Below are 19,320 nucleotides of genomic sequence, written 5' to 3'. Positions count from 1 at the left end.
CTGTTTTCTTCCAAAATTTTTGATTTTGCTCTTACATTTAAGTCTATGATCTGTTTTGAGTTACTTTTTATGTATGGTATTAGGTAAGAATCTGAGTTCATCTTTTTGCACATGAATATCCATTTACCACAGCACCACTTTTTAAAACTATCCTTTCCCCCAATGAACTGTGTTGGCACCTTTGTTGAAAATCAGTTGACCATAAATGTAAGGGTTTTTTTCCTAGACTCTCACCTACGTTCCACTGATCTATGTGTCTATCCTGTGCAAGCACCGTGCTGTCTTGATAACTGTAGCTTTATAGTAAGTTTTGAAATTGGGAGATGAAAGTCCTCCAACTTTGTTCTTTTTGCAGAATTGTTTTGGTTGTTCTAGGTATTTTGCATTTCCATATAACCAAACTCCAATTTTTAATAGATAAGGAAACTGAAGTGCCCAGAGAACTTATGGTTTAAAACAGAGTGCAAATAATTTTGTGCTATGTGCTAGCCATCTTACATTTCAAAACCCATGCCCTGTGGTGGCTCATTTCTGTGGCTCTACTTTAAAAGCTCACAGTAAACTCTATCGAGCCTTTCTAGTGATTGTTAAGTACCCTGCCTGTTTTTATCAGAGACTCTATAGTCAACAGGATCTTGTCCTTCCCACCTCCACCACAAGTCTCCTAATATCCTTGCCTGTCCCATATTCTCTTCACTGGCTCCTACTCTACAGTCTTCCTAGTAAGCTTATTTCTATTCTGTAGCATTGAATTAAGTGTTTGATATACAGGTCTTGGAAATCCCTCCACTTTGCCAGAAAAGTTATGCTTCAAAGAAACTGCAGTCTAGAGTCACATGTTTCAAGTGAAATTGATTCCAAGTGGCTGAAATCTTGAGCTCCCAGAGTGGCACTTGCCAGGGTAGCTGATGTGTACTAGCCAGTTATGCTCACAGCTTTTTATGAGCCTTACTTTCTAAATATAGCCTGTCTCTTCCAAGCCTGAACCAATATCAGAAGCAAGTAAAAGTGACAAATCAATGGGATGCTGATGCCTCAAGGAGACCCAGGAACCCATTGCAGCTGGTGTTCACATAAGGATACCAGTTACACTATCCTAGCATTCCCTCTTGTGTCCAGTTACCATTAAACATGACTCCTCTCTGTAAGAAGGCACTTGATGAATAAGATGGTGTCTCCTCTTACTTTTCTTCATCCACTTATCTTTATATTATTCACCCTCTGACTACCTTTCTCTACACTTATCTCCCTGTAGTAGCCGCCTTAAGAACAAGATGTGGTATGGCCTTCTGGGAAGCAAGGAACTTTTTCAGCGCTCTTACAGGAAACTGGAAGAACGAGTGCACCTGGAGGTTAGTGGAAAAGAGGGTGATCCTTCCTGGGCATGAAGAAAGGAAATATCATGACCTTGGGAATCAGCTTTCCTCTATATCCTTAGTTCTTCCCAAGCTTTAACTCTGATCCTCACTCATTGCTCATGGGAGGAAAGCATGAAGATAGATTTCCATTTTATGGATAAGAAAATAATAGCATGAAGAGAAGACAGAGCCCTTCCCCCATCTCTGTAAATGGCCCTTCACATTGGTATCTGAAGAGCCAGCCAATAAGGGCTACTCTTTTCTTTCAGTGTGATGGAGAAGCCATCTCCTTGCCAAACCTGCAAGGCATTGTAGTGCTCAACATTACCAGCTATGCTGGAGGCGTCAACTTTTGGGGAAGCAGCACAGCTACCACAGTGAGTATGGAACAAGGAACAGGGAGGAAGAAAGGCTTGACCCCTCTAAAGTCTATCAGAAAGGAGAGTTGAACTGACTGGAGTGTAGGGGAAGAGGAGGTGGGCTGGGGACCTTTATTGGCAGCAGCTGTATGATGAGGTTTTTTTTTTTTTTAAGGCAATTACCACCCCAGAGCACAAGAATCAACCAAAAACCTCAGGATCAGATAAATTCTTCAGTGTTGCCTGGACTTCGAATTTTCCATTCCTCACGTTTGAAAGATCCTTGAAAGGTTACCTAGGCCATGCCCTTTTCTCAATAAAATCTCCTGAGAAATTGGCCATGAATCCTTTCGTCTGAGCTCACCCAAGAAGGCCATGAGACCAGTGGGACTGGCCTTGGGGATTTATGATGCTAGATTGGACAGGGAGAGAACCAGTTAAGAGTTGTGATCTCAAAAGAGACTGAGTATTTATCTCAGTGCCCTTTTCCCAAGTTGGCTTCCTGACCTCATTCTTCTCCTTTTAATAAAGTAGTAGTTTCTCCACTCTTCATGAGCTAGAAAAATTCTCACCAGGAGATTTCAAAGCATACCTGCTTGTGATAGGCAAGGTGTGGTTTCTCAAGGGTGAGATGTGTGACACAGTTCTTCCTCCTCAGGAATATGAGGCTCCTGCGATGGATGATGGGAAGCTAGAGGTAGTGGCAATCTTTGGTTCTGTACAGATGGCAATGTCCCGTATCCTCAACCTGCATCATCATCGCATCGCCCAGGTAGGCACGGGCCTGGTGGGCACCAGAAAGGGTTTGAGCTCTGTGGCTACAATCCAGGATGTGGGGTAGTCTCAGGAATTAACCAGGTATAAGAATGACAGGGTGGAGGGAGCAGGTTATCTGGTGGGAAGCGAGGTGCTGGCTGAAGTTGGAAACAGAGGTGGTAGGGACCAAAGGAGCAAAAAGCCCATAGCAAACATGTGTGTCCTCCCTGGGACAATCTGATTCACATTTTTGCCAGTCCTGTTCAGATACACACTTAGGCCATGACTGTGAGATTATCAGATTGGTCTACAGTCGTTACCTCATTTTTCTCCCCCATTCTCCCTCCTCCTCTTCTCTGGCAGTGCCGTGAGGTGATGATAACCATCAATGGTGAAGAAGGTATCCCAGTGCAGGTGGATGGGGAGGCCTGGGTTCAGAGGCCAGGCCTTATCAAGATTAGATACAAGAACACTGCCCAGATGCTGACAAGAGATCGGGTAAGAAGGGAAAGGCTCATCTGGGGCTCCTACGTTGTCTCATCTATAGCTATCACTTGAGTACTGAATACTTCCAGTCAGGCAGAATTCCTTAAAGAGAGGTCTGTGTGATACTTATCTCAGAGTCACATTGGGTGCTTGTTAGAAATGCACATTCCTGGGCCCCACACAGGCCCACTGCATCAGAATGGAGATGGGTATTTCCTGGGAACTTGCATTTGCAGACAGGCTCCCTGAGACATTCTGATATACATAGACACTTGCAAAGCACTGTCCAAGAGAGTGAGACAAGAAGCTCCCTTCTGTAGTTTTCCACAAAGTTGTACTCCTCCCTCCACTGCACAGAGTTAAAGGCCTCAGGTGGTTATGGAGAAATCTGCTCCCTCAACAAGAGAGTCTTCATTGAATATGGTCTTTAGGTTCCTCTAAGGCGTCTTAAAATACTGCATTCACAAATGTCACTCACCTCAGCTAAACCACCTAAAGCTAGAAAGGAGCCATTATTCGTCAGATGTTCAGTGCTTAGAGGCTTTCTTCCACTCTGGCCTGTGGACAGTCCATAGACACAGCAATAGAGAAGGGATGGGATGTCTAGTTTATAAACTACCTACTTTGTGTTGGGCACTTTACATATATTCTCTCAAGTAGGTCCTCTCAACAATCCTATGAGGTAGATACACTTATTCCCATTTTATAGGTGAGGAAAATGAAGACAAGAGAGGTTAAATACTTTGCTAAAGGTCACACAACTAGTCAATGACAGAAGCACAATTCAAAATTAAATGAGATATGTCTAGCTCTAAAATCCATCAGAATATATTGCCTAGATTTGGCAAAGAAGGGAGCTGAAAAGGGCTCCACTTTCTTATTGATCATGATACCTACCTATAGGAGCTTCTGGAAGGCAGACATCTGTCTGATCCAAGTATGTTGTCCCAAGACTTGGCATGGTAACAGCAACAATGACAACAGCAACAACAAAAAAACTAAAACTGCTTAGTATGAAAGAGACATTGAATAAAATGTTGGACATATGTATGGGTGTGGAGATAGGTGTATGGGGGAATGAGTCCCTCTTTCCCCTTTCCCCACAGTACCCACAAATATCAGACTCACAGACAGATCTGTCCCATACCGTCTTAGCTACAGCCATCTTTATGCTCTGCCACTGTCTTTATCGCCAGGACTTTGAGAACTCAATGAAAATGTGGGAGTGCAAGCATTCTGAAATCCAGGCTGCCTCTCAACCCCAGCTGGACTCCCAAGAATCTCAAGATAGCCTCTCTGATGAGGAGTATGCCCAGATGCAGCAGTTAGCTCAGCTTGCAGAAAACCTCATCAGCAGGTAAGTGGACTGGCCCAGATACAGGGCTGGGAATCCCAAGAAGAGATAGGGAGAAGAAGCCAACTTGTATCTATTGGCTGCTGGAGAGCCTGGCCTCAGAAAGGAGTATTGCTCAGAGCTCTGAGGATTGACAGGGACCCTGAAATTCTAGGTAGGAAATAATCTTCGTGGTCAGCAGTAAGCCAGCTTGGACCTCTCCCATTAGGCCCAGAGATAAATTTTGATCTCCTCTTGCTGCCCCAGACCCAACAGGACTAAAAATGCTTATCCTTGCCCTTAAATATCAGGAGGGCCTTAGAGTTTCTGGAGTCAGCTCCTTCCTCTATTCTAGCCTCCCACTCTCCCAAAGCACCCAGTATCTAATTCTGGTGAGACAAGGATGGACAAAAGTGAATACCTAGAGAAGAGTAGAAACATTTTCTGGCATAGGTGGCTCCCTAGAAATGAGAAGAAATAACAGGAGAGAGTAAAGAATACAATTTACCCTTAATCCCAACCCTCACCAGCACCTCAGGCCAGACATCCTTCAGAGCTCTAGACTCATTTATCTGTCCTTTATTACAGACTTACTGACCTGAGCAAGGTCCACCAGCATGTGTCTGTCCTCATGGATTCTGTGAATGCCAGTGCTAACATCCTGAATGATATATTTTACAACCAAGACAGTAGCAATGAGGCAGGTGCAGCTTCCTGCACTCCCATTGAGGTAAGGGGGGAAGGGACAGATGAAGGAAAGGAGTCAAACCAAATAGGACAGGGAAGGAAGGGGAGCTGGAGGCTGTGGGTAGAGAAACTGGGCAAATGACATGGCAGGAAACTGATGGATAGAGTAGAGGGGGAGGCAGATATTGCTTGACTTGTTACTGGGAGAATGGTTACTGGGAGAATGGTTACTGGTCCAGAGTGATTACTGGGAGAATCCCATAGCAGATTTCATCAGCCTGATAGCTATCTACCACACTGGCCTCAAGGAGAAAGAGCCTGAGAATGGAGAGGAACTTGGCTTAGGCCCTTCCTCATTCTAGGTGGATCCCTATATAACCTGTTAAGGTGACACTTGTCATTGAAACTTGTGCTCCAGGCTGCCTTGGTTTTCCTCTTGAGGGGAAGATCTAGATTAGATTATTGATGTTAAATGTGCCATCCTGTGACTTTACCCACCTGCAGAACATTTTTAAGTGATGCTTTTGAAAAGTAACTTTAGTGCTAGGCAAACAATACAAAGGGGCCATATACAGGGTCAGGGCCTCCTAAAATGTAGGTTACCTATTTATTTGGGGCCGGATCTTAGTTGGAAGAAGAGGCCTGGAGCTCCAGGCCTGGAGTTTCAAGAAGACAGATGGTTAGGCCTAACTTCATGTACCATGGGAAAGGTGGCTTTAGCCAAGTGGCAACAAGTGGCCTCAAACTTACTATCTGGTTTGCATATTCCCTGTTTCCCTATACCCATAGCACTCAATCAGTGATGCCAAATGCCAAGTTGTACTGTGCCACAGCATACAACACACCAGTACAGCTGTACTGGTAGTTGATAGCTGGCATCAGTTTTGACTGGTAGGTGCCCATGCTGAACTACTAATTGTGCTATATTGTGAATATTACTTTTTCACTTACAGCCACATCCTACTAGCCTGCTCCTACCTTCCCACAGAGAAGCCAGCTGCATGCTTACTAACCAACGACTCCTGTCTTTGTCCTTTCCCTTCCTTTCTTTTCCTTTCTTCTCCTCTCAGACTCTAACCAGAAATGACGCAGTAGATGTTACATTTAGTCTTAAAGGGCTCTACGATGACACCAAAGCTTTCCTGGATGAAAACTTGGTGAGTGGATGGGGTTGGAACAGGGAGGGCAAAGTATCCCATCTGAATTTGGTCACAGCCTGTGCTTGGTTCTAGGGCATTGGAAGACATGTAGGAGCATTTTGGCCAGGTGCTTACCTGGCAGTCCTTGCTGTGTCATCTTCACCCAGAGTTGTCATTGATCGTGTCATTTTATAAGTTATGCGAATCCATAGGGACTACCATATCCTTGAAGAAAAGTCTATCTCCTTTGGCAAATGTCTCCTGGGTACAGACCAGGCCAAACAAAAGCAACATTTTCTCATCATACCTAATATAGTTTCAGTAGAAAAGGGTAAGCTCTTTTGAGCTGCTCTGCATCTCCCAAGTTTCCACATACATCTCTCGCCATGTGGAAAGACAGTAAGGAATAGTGGGAAAAGTTGGGGGTCCCTGAGTTCAAATCCCAAATCTGCCAATTACTAGCTATATTACTTTCCTAAGGCTGCTGTAACAAAGTACTAAAACCTGGGTGGCTTAGGACAACAGAACTTTATTGTCTCACAGTTCTGTAGGCTAGAAGCCTGAAATCAAGGTGTCAGCAGGGCCATGTTCCTTGTGAAACCTGTAGGGAAATACTTCCTTGCCTCTTCCTAGCTTCTGGTGACTTGCTGGCAATCTTTGCTGTGTTCCTTGGCTTGTAGATGCATTACTCCAATCCTCCATATTCACATGGTGCTCTCCCTGTGTCTCTCTGTCTTCCCATGGCCATCTCCTTAAAGGATACCAGTCTTACCGGATCAGGTCCCACCCTAATCCAGAGTCCAGACCAGACCAATGATCTCATCTTAATAATTATATGTGCAATGACCCTATTTCCAAAAAATTGAGGTACTGAGGGTTAGGATTTCAAGATATCTTTTTGGAGGGGTCACAAATGAATCCATAACAGTAGGTATGTGAAGTAACTTCACCTCTCTGGGTCTCAGTTTCCCTACCTACAAAACAGGAATTAAAATCTCTACCTGTCCAGGTTGTTGTGAGGATTAAACAAACTACTGTATATTATGTGCCTAGCTCTTCCTAGCAGCTTGACAGATTGTAGATTTTATTAGTGTTAGGGAAAATGGACTGAGGCTCAGTTTTTGAGCTACAGGAAGAGTTGCTGTTTCTCATAATGCAAAGCCCATGGGCACACCTGGTGAGTGTGCTTTAATAAGTCAACTGATCATGACCACTCCACTTTGAGATTTGCTGCTAAGGCCCCTAGGAAGGTACTGTTCTTGCCTCTCATCTAATTAAGGTTTATTTGAAGAGGGGCCTCTGAGTTGATTTTTGCAAGAAGTGCAGCCACTTCCCCTTTTCCATTTGCACATCTAACTGGCACACTGCACAGGTGTAAGAGTAGTTAAGGCAGTCAGGCCAGGCTGTCCCAGCATCTGAGCCCCAGGCTAGAGTCTTTCAGCCTTCAGCGACAGCAACAGAAGTACCTTCTATATATAGGCAGAGCTCAATGGCCTTGCCAATTTGGGCAGCAGGAAATACGGGAGCTTGGCCTCTTATTGCCACTCAGGCTTTCTTGAGGCTCATGGGCTCATGAAAATTGGTTTGTGCCAGCCAACAACCCAAATTGAGCACATATCACACTTAATATAGAACCTGGTAAGGACCCTCCCCACACATACATACATCCAAATGAGACCTGGGTGCAAACGGCCGCTAAGAATGACCATGTATCTCCAGAAAGGCCATATCACAGAGGTGGCATGGATGTAAGCCTTATTTCATTTTTTAAAATTTATTTTTATTTAATTTATTTATTTTGGCTGCATTGGGTCTTTGTTGCTGCATGCAGGCTTTCTCTAGTTGTGGCGAGTGGGGGCTACTCTTCGTTACAGTGCACAGGCTTCTCATTGTGGTGGCTTCTCTTCTTGTGGAGCACGGGCTCTAGGCATGCAGGCTTCAGTAGTTGCAGCATGCAGCCTCAGTAGTTGTGGCGCACAGGCTTAGTTGCTCCACAGCTTGTGAGATCTTCCCGGACCAGGGCTCGAACCCGTGTCCCCTGCATTGGTAGGCGGATTCTTAACCACTGCGCCACCGGGGAAGTCCAGGCTTATTTCATTTGAATGTTATTATTCCTCCCCTTGAAGGAGGAGAACAGTCAGTGTTGGGAGAGGGATGTAGCCTTTTTTTTTTTTTTTTTTTTTTTTTTTTTGCGGTACGCAGGCCTTTCACTGTTGTGGCCTCTCCCGTTGCGGAGCACAGGCTCCAGACGCGCAGGCTCAGTGGCCATGGCTCACGGGCCCGGCCACTCCACAGCATGTGGGGTCTTCCCGGACCGGGGCACGAACCCGTGTCCCCTGAATCGGCAGGCGGACTCTCAACCACTGTGCCACCAGGGAAGCCCGGGATGTAGCCTTTTGATGAAGAAAATCCCACCCAGTAACTCCCACTTCCCTTATGTGGCAAACTGGCTTAGTGATGTGTTAGAACAGAAACCAGGAAGTGAGCAACAAAGTCCCCTGATTCAGTTTGCACATTTATCTCAGAAAAGAGTCCTGAACAAGGTCTCTATTGAAGCCAGAAGGACAAGAGAACAGAGCATAAGATTCAGGCCCAACCATATACTATTTTTCAGAGCCCGAGTCTCTAGGTGCCAAATAGGAAGTCATTAGGAAGCCATTTTATTCCTCTCCTATTATGATTAGGAATCATTTTCTAAGACCCCAATTCCTCTTTCTTCTCTGTGGCTTTGGGTTTGACTATCAAATCCCCTTTTGAGCACTGCTGGTAAGTATGCCCCTAAGAATCCCTTCCCCTTTCCCCCTTACCTTGAAGTGATGGCCATTTCTACTTGACACCACTGTTCCCCATCCCACCACCATGTACACACACATGTCCTGTGCATCTGGGCTACTTCGTACTGTCCTAAATCATTCGTTGTAAAGCAAAAGCAAGAGATTATTTGTCAACATGACTTGTTCCCCTCTCATATCCCATCCTGGTTGGTCATAACCTCCAATCCCATCCCTCGCTCATTCACCTGCCACCCATTTGTGACAGTTGGCAGGGTTCCACTTAAGGCTGGCCCATGCACAGCAAGAAGCCACATAAGTGCCAGATTGAAAGTAGAGCACATGCCAGAGAGGAGAGATGAAGCCAAATTAGGTGGGCTGGAAAGCATGTCAGAACTGATGATATCAGCATGCATCTGTTCTCCCAGCTCACTATTTAATGGAACATGAACTATCTCACTTATGTTGTTGGTTTAGAACTTGGTTCTTCTGAGTTGGAGATGGTCCCAGAATAATCTATTTTAACTCTCCCATGGAGCATACAGAGTTCATCCTGTGGGTGCTGGGAGTTACTAGGGAATGCTTGAGCTTTGTTTCCTAAACCCATGGGACAAGCCATCATTCACTAAGAGTGAATAGCTAGGGGCTAAAAGCACAGCCTGGGGAGGCAGACCCTCTTTGCCAGGAAGGGAAAATTTGAGCCAATCTCTCTCTAGCCCTCCCCTTGTTTCACAAAGCAGCCTTTAAATTATGGTAACTGTGTAATAAAGTTTCCCCCACCCCAGCATCTGGCCACCCCACATACCCTTTCTGGGATGGTGTGGTATAGAGGGTAGGCTATAGAGTTGAATAGATCTGGGTTTCTGTCTAGTCATGTGATCTTGAGCACTAAACTTCTTTGAGTCTGTTTTCCCACATATAAAATGAGAACAATAGTACTTTGTAAGGTATTATCAAGCTGTTGGGAAGATGGGATGAAACTATGTATGCACAGTGCCTGGCATATAGTATTTGCTCAAAAATTGGTAGCTATTATTAGGGGGACACTTAGATATCTCCAGGAGCTTGAGGGTCAAGGGTAGGACCCTTATCCTGGACCCTAAGCCGTAGGGGTACAACTCAGCGTTAATTGATACTGGTCAAAGGGCCCCTCTGCTTGCCAAACTGTGAGCATGTCAAGTCCTAAGGAAAGCATCACTGTCTGATTGTCTCCTGGATCTCCCTATTGAGAAAGTAAAGAGCTGGCTATACTTTCCACCGACACCATGAGCCAAAGGAGATATAAGTTGGCACCCTGTGGTCTTATGGCCACTAGCAGGGACTGGGAGTTGGGGAGAAGTAAGAGTCTATGAAGGTAGGGTACTAGGCATTGGATACTCACTCTTTTTCCTGTCTTCACCAGCTGAGAAATGCTGAGTATGAGGCCACACTGCAAACTTCCCTGGATGCCATGAATAAGGAGTTTGAAAAGCTATCTGAGATTGACTGGATGAATTCAATCCTTTCTCCAGAGGTATGTGACCTGTGGATTGGGAAATAAAGGGGAAGAGGGATTCTCCCTTGGTGCTTTGCCTTCCAGTGTGGCCAGGACACAGTGACTTATGTAGCATAGGGAGGCCAGTGTTGGCTTTCAGCTTGAGTTTAATGGAGCCTCCTCCTCCCTTCTCCTCACCATAAGTATATAGGACAAGGCAGAAGGCACACTGAAAAACTAGATGACCATGAGAACATAACCAGAAAGAAGAACCACCCTGTAGCAGAAGATTGGGAAAGAATAAGCAAGAATGGTCTTTTTCTGTGCTGTTCTCCTGGCTGCAATTCCCCTCCCCTGCTCAGTACCTGCTGCTGGGACTGAATTTTGTCTGGTACATACCATTATGGCCAATACCAGGTGTTTAGAGTCAACATCTCTTCTAAATGGTTGGTGCCCAGGCCATACTGGTGGTTAAATCTACCAAATATCACCTCTCCTTGCTGCTTTCTGTCCCTCCCACTCTGGGAGGAAAGTAGGCTATCTCAATGCTTTCCCCTAGCAGGTGTGTGGCTTAAAAGAAAATCAAGCATGGCAGCTGCGGCTATAATATAGCTGTGGGGATGTCATCATTTTTTGACAATTCTGAGTGCTCTCCTGAGATTGAAAAATAGTCCCATTTCATAAATCAAATGACTCAAAGATGTCCACCTATCACCAGCTAAATTATACCTTTTATGGTCTGACAGTGTTTTTCTTTAAATTTCTCCACCATGGAACTGCTCACTTCAACTGTAGGAATCCTTGGTTCTCCTATTCATTATGCCTGTTTTCTGGCTTCATACACCAGTTATATGCATGTGAGCAAGCCATACAAGCATGTTTGGACTTGTGCAGCAATTGGGCTACCATTTAAGAGAAAAAGCCATAGGCAAATTCAGGTCTTAAAGGATTTAATAACTTTCTCATATGCCTTTGCTGCTCTTGACCAGTAGCCCCCTGGGGAAGAAAAACAAGCTGTTATGCAGAAAAGAAAGCAAACTCTTGTAGCACCCCCTTCCTACTCAGTTCAGCTATCTTGCACCAAGCTCCTGACCCAGGCAAACAGACTGGATATTGAGAGAAATGAAACAAACAGTCCATGCTCTGAGGTCTCAATATGGGAGTCTTCCTGGCCTGGGCATAATCTCTTTTCTGGACTTCAGCATTTCCATAAAGATGAAGCAGTGAGGCTCTAAAGAAGGGCAGAGTAGATTGAAAGAAAGACAGGAAGATGTTGCTCATTCACTTGATACCAAACTTGCTCACCTTAAGGCCACAGAAGACGCAGATCCATTTTGGTGGGGAAAAGCAGAAGGAGAGTCAATTATTCATTGGACTTTCCAAAGCTTTGGTTCTGAGGGAAGGTCCTGTGCCCTTCCTTTAGGTTTCTTCTGAAAGGCAATTCAGAAGAGCATTTATTAATATGAGATCATTTATTAAAGCATTTAGCAAAGTACCTGGCACAGAGTAGGATCTTGGTAAAGATCAGGTGTCTTCTAGGGCACAAGACTAGTGAGCAGGGGTATCTCCCATACCTGGATAGATAGCAGATCTGCCTGCTTCTTGCAGCCATCCTTGTTCACCACCTTGCCAGGCCTCTAGGAATTGTTTCTGACTATTAGGCAACTAACATTTTGATCTTCCTCTTGTTGTGGTTTTCCAGGAAAAGTCTTCAGACACTGACAGTAGAAGCCTCAGATTGAAAGTTAAGTTCCCCAAATTGGGGAAGAAGAAGCCAGAAGAGGAAGACAAACCTAAATCAGGCCAAGGCATCCAGGGTTTTATTGGTAAGTTTCTCCCACAGGCATCGAGGTCATAAAGAATTCCCCAGCAGCCTGGGTACTTCCCAAAGACCTGAAGCTCACATTAGAAATGTGCACGGGTACAGTGGTGATGGAGGACGTGGCCGGCTGGAAGCCAACCTTAGGGGATGCCAAGCAGTCTCTTGGACAAGGTGTGAGTTAGAAAGTGATATGGAGGGAATTCCCTGGCCGTCCAGTGGTTAGGACTCCATGGTTCCACTGCAGGGTCACGGGTTCGATCACTGGTTGGGGAACTAAGATACCGCATGCCGCGCGGCACAGCCAAAAAAAAAAAAAAAAAGCTCCTTAAAGAACAAAGAAAGTGATATATGGATACTGACAGGGAGAGAACCTGAGAGGCAACCTTGCTTTGTGATATAAACAGCTGAAGAGAAAAATAAGAACAGCCAGTTACCTTTCTGCTTGACCCATTCCTTTCCTCAGTGGATAAAGTATGGCAAAACAGTCATATTTAGATCTATTTCCCAGTCAAATACAACTACAAGCTTTTGGTCCTGCTCCAGAAAGCGCTATTATTTGAGATGGGTTGGGGGTGTCAGTGCTGGGCACCTACAGGGTCAGGAACAGGTTCCACGACCTATCTAAACACTCTTATTCTTTATCTGTTATAGTAAATCCCTGGAAATGCAAAATTTGTTTCATTATTTGAATTTTGGTTCCACCCCTTCTTCAGAATTGGACTTAAATGTTCTTGATATATCAGTGGGGCTCAAAAGAAGGTTCCCTTAGAATTGTCGGTTATGCCAATTCTGATGTCAATGGTCTCTCCTAAATTCTGGGCCTAGATGACCTGGAAGCTTAAGAGAGATGACCATAGTGGACATGGGGGGAAAGGGATGGAGGGTGGCAGTTTGTTTTGTTTTTTTTTGAGGAACTGAGACTTCATACAGATGCCAAGAGAGAATCTCCTGGACCAAGTTGTGTTTGGTCCAACTGGTTTGAGTCCCTAAGAATCTGCCAGTTGGGAGACCCATGGTGCTTGAGAGTCTTTCTGAAGACTCTGGAAGGGTCAATAGCAGTTTCATGGATTATCAGGTTCTGAGAACTCATCCCATTTGTGTTTGGCTTGCATGGCATCAGCTGGTTTTCTAAGATGGCTTAAAAATGGTTGGTACAATAGGAACAAACCAGTCTGTCTCCTAAAGGACTCTTTGTTTGCTCTCTTTAGCATCCATACATTTAGGCATCTGGCAATGCACTAGCCTCATTATTTCTATACTTGCTTTTTTTCTATAAAGGAAATTTGTGGCACCGCAGACATCGTGAAGGTGAAGCAAAAGATGATGATCCTCCAACACCATCAGGATCTCAACTATAACCCTTGAAAGCTGGAAGGAGAACTCACAACGTTTAGGATTCTACTAAAAACTCTTGAAACCTCAATACAGGCTAGACTAAATTATTTCAGAACAAACATGAGCACCACCAAGAAAGATCCTCCAATTCTTTACACTAAAACATTTTTTTTTCCTGGACTCAATCAGGTCTCCTTAGAGGTTTACATTTTCTCATTGGCCAAAGATTCTTGTTCCGAGTTGTCTTGTTCAGTTCTCCTTCTCTTCGTGCATCTTGAGCAACTACAGTATTTAATTGAACTAAGCTTTTTGTGAATGGCCTGGGATCTACAAAGGGTTCAAGGGAGTTCACCTTTTCAGGGAGTTGGGGAATGTTTTCCTCTGACTGGCAGAGAAACTGTTGATGCTAGGGAATGAATGAAAGAAATACTCTCAGGGAGATGAGGAGAGGGGTCAGGACAGCCAGGCTTGGTGGTGTTTCTCCCCCAATCCCTGTCAATTGCAACTTGTGACTTCAGGAGTTCTCTCCTAGTTGGCCTATTAAGATGAGAACTAGGTCCTGGGGGCTTGTCCACTTGCCTCTTACAATGACCATGTGAAATCTTTTCTTGTGGTGACTGCTCTCTCTGCAAACCCTTTCTGTTTTTCCATGTGCGCATGTATGTCTTTGCACATGTCCAGGTGGTGCTCTGGTGGCTGGGTGGGCCCATTGGTTGGAACTCACCCCTATGGCAACCATACAGGCTCCCCTCCTACTGCCTTGATCCTAGCCTGCATGCCTCCATGGAGTGTTTGCCTGCATTCTTGCTGGATTTTTTAACTAAATGTTTTGCTGCTGTGCTGCAGTATAGTTATGTATAGAGACATATAAAGATGTATATATATAAATATATATATATATATATTTCTAAGAACTGAAAATACAACTCGACCTCTAAATGACCCTATAATTTATTGTGCTAACCCAGGAATCCCTCCCCACCCTGATCCCATCCTCCACCCCCATTACCCTACACACACACATGCCTCTACCAACTGCCCTAGTTCTTGGTGGAGCTTCTAATCTTTTGGTGCATTTTCAGTGTCTTAGAAGTGGCTGGGATCTACCTATGGCCCAGCTGATTCTGATGCCCCCTTAAAATTCTGAGCCAGGCCACAGAAAGGGGAACAAAAACACCAATGCCCTAGAGAAGGGGGCTAAGCTGGCATGCTGCCTTTTTCGCTCTATCTGTCCTGGACTCTACATCAGCAACTGCCCCAACCTGTGCTTTCCCCTTCCCCAGTAAACACTATATGGAGCAACCAGGCCTTGAGCTCTGTGACTCAGATGTCTGAGCTAGGGACTGCCTGATAATCAAGTCACAGCCTAGGCCCTTCCCCACAAGCTCCATCTTGGCCTGCATCTTCTGGGCAGGCTGTTGGCTAAGTCCCCAAATCACTTTTGAATCTCCCTTCTTGCTCCTTTCCCTTGAGTACAGAGGGATATTCAAAGTGACCAGAAAGAACATGGGCCTGGGAAAATGGAGGCTAAAAGCTTCTGCTTCTCCCATGGTTCTTCTTCCAAATTTCTCATGAAAACAAACCAGGCCAAAATTGCTCCAGATCCCAATTAGCATTTTTTTGAATGCCTGCACCCAGTCAGGCAAATCTAATCAAACTCCAGTATTTCTCTAGTGGTTCTCTCATGTCTGCCTTGTATCCCCACCCACCCTCAACTTATACCTTTGAGTAAGTGTCCCTTCCCACTTATCAACAGAAAGCCAGAAAACTGGCCTCTCCCCACTTCTCAGACAAACTTAGCGTGCTCAATTACCTGACTCAGTCCAATCGCTGGTTTATTGAGGTGCACAATCCAACTCTAAGCACTGGTTCTCAACTCTGGAACTCCACCAGCCTAGCCCACTTAAACCAGCCACCTGTGTTCCACCTCTGCAGGGGTGAGGAGAAAAATACTAACAAGGGGATAGTCCCCAGACATCTGATTGCTGTGCCAAACAAACAAAAATGTCCTAGCTCTACAACTAGGGAAGAAAGTTAATGGAAAAACATTGAGAGAAAACATTTAAAACTTATTTAAGCATTAGAATATGTTAACTTACTGTATGTATTTAAGTGGGGAATGTGCTGTTGCTGTGTCTTTGGCTTTCTCTGCATTACTCTTTCTTCCCAGGAGGAGGTATTAGATCAAATCAATAAGGTCACCGTTGCAGCCCAACTTGGCTCCTCCGTGGCTGCCCACAGTAACAGCTGCACACACGCTCACTCACAGAGTTGGGAACCAAGTTGCATTTTTTTCAGAAAAGCCTTTTTCAAAATGAAAAATTTCCAAATGAGCAAATTTAAGGAAACAAAAGGAAGTCCTGGGAGAGGGTAGCTTTTACTTGGCAGTGTCTAAGCAGGGCTGTGTCTTGTAATTATTTTTATCACTAATGACAGTAAACTGTAATAGTACTCCATCTCTTGTGTTTACTTTGCTGACTTACTATCCATCTTTGTATGTTGTAATGCTACTGTTGCTCTGTTGTACCATCTGAATTCCCTTTCACCCACCCTATCCTCCCACCCTGAATCAGAATGACATTGAATGAAACCACTAAGATTGGAGGCTGGAGTCAACTCATGGAGCAGAATTGATAGGGGATGAGGCCCAGGAGCAGGTGTGGCTTGCTAAATCCCTTGGTTACCTCCTAAACTGCTTAGTTACCAGCTGTTTCCCAAAACAAGGAAGACAGCTTTGCTGAGCACCTGTTCTTGCACATACTAGCTTGAAAAAAAAACAAGAAGTGGTGATCTCTTCCTCAAGGGGGGTGGCCCATCCTCTGGAAGCATAAGCTCCTTTCAGGACTTCATGGTTAACTACTTGTAGTAATATAATTGTTCAGGTGGTGGGACCAGACACCAAATATCCATCTCGATTATGTTCAAAGTTGACATCAAGAGCCAAAGTTCTGGGGTTTGGTTGCATCTTTGGAGCACTTTCTGAGGGACTGATTGAATGGGCAATTCCTAGCAAGAAGAACAGTGGGGAAGGAGAATGCCAGTGGATTTGGACTGCCATCAACTGCTTTTGGTGTCAATACTACAGGAGGTCAGCAGCTATCAGTCACCTCACTGGAAAAGGGCCTGTGTTGTGTCCAAAGGGGCAAGGGAAGAATAAGGAAGACATTTTCAATTTAATAAATTAGATTAAAGTTGATCAGAAGAAACAGTTGGGGTTAATGTCATCTTCCCTCAGGACACAAGTAGAAGAATTTTAGTTTCATAAGAAGTAGAAACTAATACCAAAACAACCAAACCCATTAGCACCATTCCATTCTGTAAAGGACCTTGATTGGCTTTATGGTTTGTGGAATTGCATTTGTCTACTTGTCTGCTAATATTTAATCTATGTTTTTTTTTTGTTTATTTGTTTTGTTTCCTCAGAGGCCCCTGCAAGTAAGCAGCAGGGCCAGGGGCTGATTGGGGGAGGAAACTGGGGTAGTTATGGGGTAACAGAAAAAAGCAGAAAGAAAAGGTCCACAAAGTGTGCCTATTCCTCCTCCCCACAAAATGGAACACCAGTCTTCAAAGTTAATGAAGTTTTGCTTCTTAAAGTATTTTAATAAATGGATAAATATAATCAACACCAGTGTCTCATCATTTACCTCAGCATGGGAGGAGTTGAATGGTGGTGGAAATGGGGAGTGGGCTTGGGTTGTCATCCAAGCTCTAAACAAGCCACATGCATGTAGGGATGGCAGGTGGCGAGGGGTGGGGAACAGCAACAGTACAAACCAAGACTCCATCAGGGTGATCATAATACTAAAAGGGCTGCTACAAAAAGTTCTAAAACCTAAAACAACTCAGGACAATCCTATGGGGGAATACCTGCCACTGTATTTGTTTTAGAAGCCAACTCTCTGCAGGATCCAGATTCCAATGAAATGAATTAGTTACAGGGGAGGTGAACTGAGGTAGAGTACAGCCCAGATTGCTAATTAGATGCATACATGCAAAAAGTACCTCGAAAAACTTTCGACAATACAATCTGCCCCCCTAAACCATACATCACATACTCCTCTCCCCTCCATAAAGGTTGAAGTGGGAAGGAGTGTTCTGTTCAGATGCAAAATTGGCCACGCCTGGGATCGAAAGTGGTTCAATTTCTGCCCTACTAACGGTGACCCTGAGGGAACCAGTTATTTGTCACATTTAATAGGGAGGCAACTGAGGCTGTACTAGACCAAGATTCCACAAAATGCTACACCAGTGTGAGAACTCAGATATTCTAAATCCTCGACTTTCCAATACTAAAAACTGTCTCTTACTTAGAGACAAAACAGTTGTGACCTTCAGGACCACAGTATACCTCCATAAAAACAACATTCTTATGCTTTATGAGGGAAAAAGCCCTATTGCTGAGGAGCTACCACCAGGGTGGGCCCTGTAATTCCTGCTAAGAAGTTTAGACTACATCCTATAAAACTAGTAAAGTACCATCAGAATTGGTCTGTTTTTTAAATTATCATAAGATAAAATTGCTTTTTTTTCTTTTGGTGTATAATTCAATGAATTTTAACACATGTAGATATTCATGTAACCACCACCACTACCAGGATACAGAAGTTTCCACTATCCCATTAATCTCCTTTATATCATTCCTTTATAGCTACACCTTAACCCTACCTCTAACCACTGATCTATTTTTCCATCCTTATAGTTTAAGGAATGAATGTCATAAAATATGTAACCTTTTGAGGCAAGCTTCTTTAACTCAGCATAATGCCTTTCAGATTCTTCTGTTGTTTTGTGATCAACAGTTTGTTCTGTTTTATTGCTGAATAGCATTCCATTGTATTGATCTACCAGTTTGTCTATCCATTTAGCCATTGAAGGACCTTTAAGTTGTTTCCAGTTTTTGGCAATTATGAATAAAGCTGTTATGAACATTCATATCCAGGTTATTGTATCCACTTCTCTAGGATAAATACCCAGGAGTGTGATTGCTGGATTATATGGTAAAATCGTGTTTAACTTGATAAGAAACTTCCAAATTATTTTCCATAGTGACTGTGCCATTTTGCATCCAAACCAGCAATGCTTGAAAGTTCCACTTTTTCCACATCTTCACCAGCTCTTGGAATTCAGTAATTTTTATTTTAGCCATTCTAATAGGTGTTTAGTGATACCTCATCATAGTTTTCCCCTAATAGCTAATGATGTTGAACATCTTTTTATGTGCTTATTTGTCATACTTAAATCCTCTTTGGTAAAATGGCTGCAAATTCTTTTCTCTTTTGTAATTGTGTTTTTCATTTACTTATTGTTGGGTTTTCAGAATTCTTTAAATATCCTGGATCCAAGTTCTTTGTCAGATACATGATTTACAAATATCTCCTGTCAGTCCATAGTTTGTCTTTTCATTCTCTCAACAATATCTTTCAGAGGAAAAGTTTTCTATTTTATTTATTTATTTTTTAGGCCATGCCATGCAGCATACAGGATCTTAGTTCCCAAACCAGGGATCGAACCCATGCCCCCTGCACTGGGAGTATGGAATCTTAACCACTGGACTGCCAGGGAAGTCCCTAGTTTTACATTTTTATAAAAAGAACAATTCATCATTTTTTTTTCTTCTATGGACTATGCTTTTTTGCATTATATCTAAAAATTCTTTCTCCAACTCAATGGTTCTTAACTTTGTCACCAGGAACATTGGGCAATGTCTGGATACATTTTTGGTTGTCATGACTTGTGGGGCATGGTGTTACTGGTCTCTCATGGGTAAAGGCTGGGGATGCTACTATATATCCTACAATGC

At 43.8% G+C, this 19,320-nt stretch overlaps 1 protein-coding gene across 2 annotated transcripts in view; it reads left to right on the top strand.

Annotated features, from left to right (window-relative positions):
* The window catches only part of DGKK (diacylglycerol kinase kappa), a gene marked incomplete at its 5' end in the record, with an annotated part of 179,181 nt that extends 165,367 nt beyond the window's left edge, over positions 1-13,814 (top strand). For both annotated transcript variants that reach the window (XM_082608940.1, XM_082608939.1), the window contains 10 exons: positions 1,256-1,352; positions 1,628-1,735; positions 2,376-2,489; positions 2,837-2,971; positions 4,156-4,316; positions 4,881-5,022; positions 6,050-6,136; positions 10,292-10,402; positions 12,066-12,189; positions 13,464-13,814. In XM_082608940.1, the coding sequence (XP_082465066.1) occupies positions 1,256-1,352; positions 1,628-1,735; positions 2,376-2,489; positions 2,837-2,971; positions 4,156-4,316; positions 4,881-5,022; positions 6,050-6,136; positions 10,292-10,402; positions 12,066-12,189; positions 13,464-13,543 (1,159 nt within the window). In that variant the 3' untranslated portion in view covers positions 13,544-13,814. The remainder of the gene's footprint in view (positions 1-1,255; positions 1,353-1,627; positions 1,736-2,375; positions 2,490-2,836; positions 2,972-4,155; positions 4,317-4,880; positions 5,023-6,049; positions 6,137-10,291; positions 10,403-12,065; positions 12,190-13,463) is intronic.
* Between the last annotated feature and the right edge of the window lie 5,506 nt (positions 13,815-19,320).

The sequence above is a fragment of the Mesoplodon mirus genome (genome assembly GCF_964341445.2).
Source record: "Mesoplodon mirus genome assembly, chromosome: X".
Taxonomy (NCBI): domain Eukaryota; kingdom Metazoa; phylum Chordata; class Mammalia; order Artiodactyla; family Ziphiidae; genus Mesoplodon; species Mesoplodon mirus.
This window is presented reverse-complemented; position numbering and strand designations above follow the sequence as displayed.